Source organism: Larimichthys crocea, chromosome II, assembly GCF_000972845.2.
Source record: "Larimichthys crocea isolate SSNF chromosome II, L_crocea_2.0, whole genome shotgun sequence".
NCBI lineage: Eukaryota > Metazoa > Chordata > Actinopteri > Sciaenidae > Larimichthys > Larimichthys crocea.
Window position 1 is genome coordinate 14,286,611 of NC_040012.1, and position 5,590 is coordinate 14,292,200.

The 5,590-nt window shown below is 43.5% G+C and overlaps 1 protein-coding gene across 1 annotated transcript; it reads right to left on the reverse strand.

The window, feature by feature from the left end:
- Window positions 1–319: 319 nt before the first annotated feature.
- On the reverse strand, window positions 320–2,051 carry LOC109138056 (uncharacterized). Its single transcript, XM_027287851.1, has 2 exons — window positions 1,456–2,051; window positions 320–1,345 (listed from the first exon to the last, which is right to left on the reverse strand). The coding sequence occupies exons 1-2, from the start codon at window positions 1,889–1,891 to the stop codon at window positions 1,173–1,175; spliced, it is 609 nt and encodes a 202-aa protein (XP_027143652.1). The 5' UTR covers window positions 1,892–2,051; the 3' UTR covers window positions 320–1,172.
- Between the last annotated feature and the right edge of the window lie 3,539 nt (window positions 2,052–5,590).

Sequence of the window (5,590 nt, forward strand, 5' to 3'; positions counted from 1 at the left end):
GAAGTCCAGGTGTGTCTTCATTTTTGGTCTCTGGGCTCAGTTCAACTTTGTGTGGGTGGAGGGCTCAGTGTGAAAAAGGCTTACAGACAACAAGAGGAAAGACAAACGAGCACAGAGAGGGAGAGGAGTTGATGAGTGTGCACAGCTGCAGATATGAATCTGTTCTCAGTGGTTATTAGGACTCATAAAAAACTGTGAGAGCGAATCAACACTTCCTTTGGTGCAGCAGACGGGCTGTGTGGGTTTCTGCTCTGCAGCCTCCTCACCGTTAGCTGCACTTTTTCACACTGATCACACAATGACAGTTACAAGCATCGACTGTGGTTAAAGACAAAAAAACAGTTTTATTGATTCTGTAAAGGTGACAGTTTAATGACAGTTTCTCCAGCCTGACCCCAACTTGTAACATAATACAACATATTAGGACATGTGGGAAAGGATCAGAGCGTGCAGACATTTTGAACAACATCAATACAAAGACAATTTCTAATCCATCTGTTCATTTTGAACAGGTTTCAAATCTGACTGGAAATGATGTCATATAGAACTTTATGAAAATATATTTCTGCAGTAACTTTAGTTTTTCTCTGTGAAGCATTTTGTGACTCTGTCTTGAAATGTGTCACATAAATATGAATTCACGTATAATCAGTAACTATACCAATCCATTTCATCTGGATGAAGCTGTAATAGTCAAGTGTCATTTTATTGGTTGATCAAAAATAAACACAGCCATCATTTTGGCCACATTCAAAGTTCAGCCCGACTGATGGAGCCGCTGTGTCATCATTTTATAGCAGTTGTAGCTTCAGAGCAGCTCGCTGTGTGTAAACAACAGTGTCATCAGCGTAGAGATTTACATCCACACTGACACAATTAGAAAGGGGGGTCAGCACTGAACCTTCATTTTCTATGAGTATACAAGTCACAATTAAAAGTGGAAAGAAACTAGAGGATCAAAATAACACTACAGCACAGAATTGAACTGCAAATATATATGTGTATATATGTATTTATATTGTTAGCAGGACTGTAGCTAAGCTGTGCATCAAAAGATACATTAAACAAGCAACAACAAGACGTCACAATTCAACATTTCTGACTGCTGATCAAAGTGATCAATGAGTTGAATTGATGAGATTTGATGGTGAGAAAAGGCGAGCAGAAAACAGTCAGTCAGCATGTGTGCAGTTGGTGGACGGTCCCTTGTTTCTGAGGATCATCAGCAGAGAGAGTCCACAGCAGTACACCAGACTCTTCACTATCAGCACTGTGTACAGCAGACACAACAGCTTCACCCTGTACTGAGACGGAGCAGAAGCTGTTGGTGGAGGAGCTGGAACCTCTGCAACAGAAAAGGAGTCCAAAAGAAATGTCAGTCCTCTGCTCCTCTGCTCTCTTTGACAGCGTCTCCACATGAAGCTGAATCACTGCTGAACACCAAGCCTTCATTACCTTGTTCTGTTTGGGCCTTCACTGTGCCCCCCTCGTGCTGGACGGAGCAGCGGTATTTATATGTGCTGCTCTCGTGCCCATGGACCAGTAAGATGGAGGCGGTGCGTCCCGACTCTCTGAGCTCCAGCTGCTCTCCCACATCACGGTGCACCTCCTCCAGAGGACCGTCCTCCTTTTGTCTTTTCCAGGAGAACTTGACCAGAGGAGGAAACATGGCTGAGGCCAGACACAGCAGGGAGCTCTTCCCCTCCAGGTGGGCTCTGGATGCTGCTGGGTACACGCTCACCACGGGCTTCACTACCTGCTCATCTGAAGTTTGACAGCAGCAACAAGCAGCACAGACACACATTGACACAGTCAACAGCAGCTTACAGCACTGCACTGCATTCAGTGTGATCCTGGAAACTACATGGACTCTGATCACTAAACTACTCATCAATACAGCACAAAGTTCACTACATATACTGTATTCAGCTTCATGTCAAACACAGTTATCATGTCATGTCATCACATGTTGGAAAATAAAGACAATTCACTTTGTTTCTTTATTTGAATGGAGTCCATTCACTATAATGTCACATTCATGACTATTACTGACAATAGAATAGAATGATGAAACTGACCTTCATATAGTGGACAATTGTTTTTCTGTGCAGGGTTAATATATATTATTAGAAGTTACATATTACCTACACACAGAATGCAACTGTCATTTGAATGATTACAATATCCAGAACATATTATACATTACCACCATAACTTTAACTTTAGCCAGCCACTAAAAAAAACTAACATACATCAATCATTCATAAAGATTTGAACTTTTAGACACAATTACAATGATATGTTGGGATTTGTCAAATGGAATAAAGACTGCTGTATAATAGAATATAAAAAAGATCAGATTATTGATTCTGGACGGGAACTTCCATAGAATTTAAATAACCTATATATATAATAATCTAAGTCTTGTATGAATGATAATGTGTGCAGTATCTGACACAGAATTTTACCACCATAACTTTAATAAATATTTACTGTATAGATTTGAAATGATGGGAAGCATCATAATATTTATATTGAGTGTATTAAGATACAAATATTTATAGGATGTGACATTATATATCATCCTATGTCATTATAGATATAATTAGTATGCATACATTCTTTATGTAATATCATATTCAGTATGTTTTGCCTTCTGTAAGATATCTTCCCACTAAAAGACATATGTACCATCATATAAAATACAGTTGTCATGAGGAATTGGAGCATTTCAAATGATTTATAATTATCCTCAACATATAAAGTTATATACTTTTAAAATACATTTACTGACATATATAAATGATATTTCATATCAATATTACCTGTTTATAAAAACAAGAGATGGTGCTGAATTACTGGAGATGATCAAATACTGTATATCTGTAACATTGCCAAATCAAACTTTTCTCTATGAATCAGTTTGATGTGGTGCAGAAATAAAGAAAACTCAGTTGTGCAGTGAGATTTAAACATCTTTTCATGAATTATGAACCTTTTTTATGGAACAATAGCTGCATGGCTGCAAGAATTCTCTACTAATGATGAACAAACTAACATGTAAAGCCTGAAGCAGCAGAAACTCATTAAACAACATTTCAACTTGTTCAGAAACAACTGAAGGAAAATGAATGTTTTATTTACCGTACATACAGTTTAGTTCCAGAGCCAAAGACGAGTAACACCGCCGAGAGTGATCACAGTGAAAAAGCGTAATACAAAAACCTGCCTGCTGTTGAATGTGTCAGCTGAGAGTCCAAATGAACACAAAACAATCCTTTCAGAAAGTCAAAGCATGAAGTGATTGTGAATCAAGTCAAAGTCACTCCACAATAACTGACTCCAACACCTTTGCAGGCACTCTGAACACTTTCTAAACACTTTGACATCCATAATCAGTCTGCTGTCTGTGAGGAGCTGCTGAGTGCCTTTCCCTTTCATGAACCTGCTCATCCCTCCTTCACACAGGAGGATTTCCAACAGCTGCTGGGCAGGTGCAAGCCTGGCAAGGCACCAGGGCCAGATGGCATCCCAGCTAAGGGGCTCAAGCTCTGTGCCATGGAGCTCTCTGCCATCCTCCACTCTATCTTCTGTCAGTCCTACAGGACAGCATCAATACCCACATCTGGAAAACATCCAGCACCATCTCCAGCACCATGTGGAAAAACTGATCCTGAACACCATCCTGCCAGCTTGTCAGACCACAGCTGGACCCCCACCAGGGCCAAACGAGGGACGGAGGATGCTGTGGCATGCCTCCTCCACCCCCTCCTTCAACATCTGGAATCAGCAGTCAGCTTCCCTACAGTCCTCTTTGGTGACTTCATCTCCACCTTCAATCCAGTTCAACAGCAGCAGATGATGAAGAAAGCTCAACATCCCTCCACTCCTCATCCACTGGATTCACAGCTTCCTCAGCAACAGACCACAGGCTGTTAGAATAGACACAGTGTCATCACCAACAGCAGAGCCCCTCAGGGCTGTGTCCTCAGTCCCTTCCTCTACACAAATGACTGGACCAGCCCCACACCATCACCACATACTTCAAATACTCTGATGACACTGCCATTCTCAGACTGCTCAGTGACAATAACTCTGTTACAGCCTATCAAAACTCCATTTGTCTGGTCTGAACTGCTCATTAGCACGTCAAACACAACCCACACTGACTGAACCCTCCTCCATCCATGGCAAGACAGCAGAACAGGTCAACAACTTGAAATATATTGGACTCACTACAGACAATAAACTCAGTTTTGATCAGCACATCACTTCTATCCATAAAGCATCTCAACAAAGGTTCAATGTTTCCCATGAACTCAAAGCTCTGTCTGTTGCTGCCAATCTCCTGTTGTTGTTTTCCAAAAGTAGAATTCAACCCATCCTGTTGTCCTGTTCCTCCTGCTTCTTCACCATGGTGACCATCTCCAACAAACCGGGGAGGATGTTGAGCAGCAAACAGACAGAAAGTCACACAACAGGATGGTGGCGCTAGAGGAAAGGTCAGGAGGTCACCATAGATGTTAGGATTCATCCTCTGGCAACCATGAACATCCACACATGCACTGGCGTCATTTCTGAGCCACGGAGGTTGCTGCTAGTTTGCAACATGTCGTGCAGCGTTCGACTGCTTGCCTTCCACTGGATGTGATGACGAATGATGCATCTACAAAAGACAGAAAAATGGTTTCAGTGTTCTGCTCATAACTCATTTCAATACAAATCAATTGAATTCATACGGTCAGCAAAGTCTCTGAATGCTGTGACCAAAAAAGACTCGTACGCGCTGCCTCGCATCGACGAATCTCTGGACTTGGTTCGCTTGTTCTGGTTTTCCTCATTAGACCTTCGCAGTGGATATTGGCAGGTGCCCCTCAGCCCCTCAGCCAGACCAAAGACTGCTTTCTGTACCGGCAGAGGATTGTGGCAGTTTCGAGTCCTCTACTTTGGCCTGTGCAACGCCCCAGCCACGTTTGAACGGCTGATGGAAAAGGTGCTGAGTGACATTCCCCGACAGGAGTGTCTGGTCTACTTGGACGAGATACTGGTCCATGGGGACTCTTTCCATGCAGCCTTGGGAGCCCTGCGGTGGGTTCTACAGAGGATATCGGCAGCCGGTCTGAAGCTTCACCCCGACAAGTGCTGCTTCATGAGAAGAGAGCTGGAGTTTCTGGGGCACAGGGTTGAGGAAGGGGGCATTAGCACATTGGAGGAGAAGGTGCAAGCAGTGAGGGACTGGCCAGTTTCCACCAACCTGCGTGAGCTGAAGAGCTTCATTGGACTGGCTTCCTACTACAGGTTGCATAGCTGCGCCCCTGTTCCGCCTGCAGCAGAAAGACAGAGATTTCTCTTGGACTCTTGAGTGCGAGCAGACCTTTAACTCTTTGAAGAAGGCCTCACCCCCCCAGACCCCAACCTGCCATTCGTCTTGGACACAGATGCCCAGATGATGTTGGGATGGGGGCGGTGCTGAGTCAGGTGGGGGTGGAGGGGGAGGAAGTGGTGGCATACTTTAGTAAAACTTTCAACAAAGCTGAACGGCGCTACTGTGTGACACGGAGAGACCTGCTGGCTATCGTGAGGGCAATAA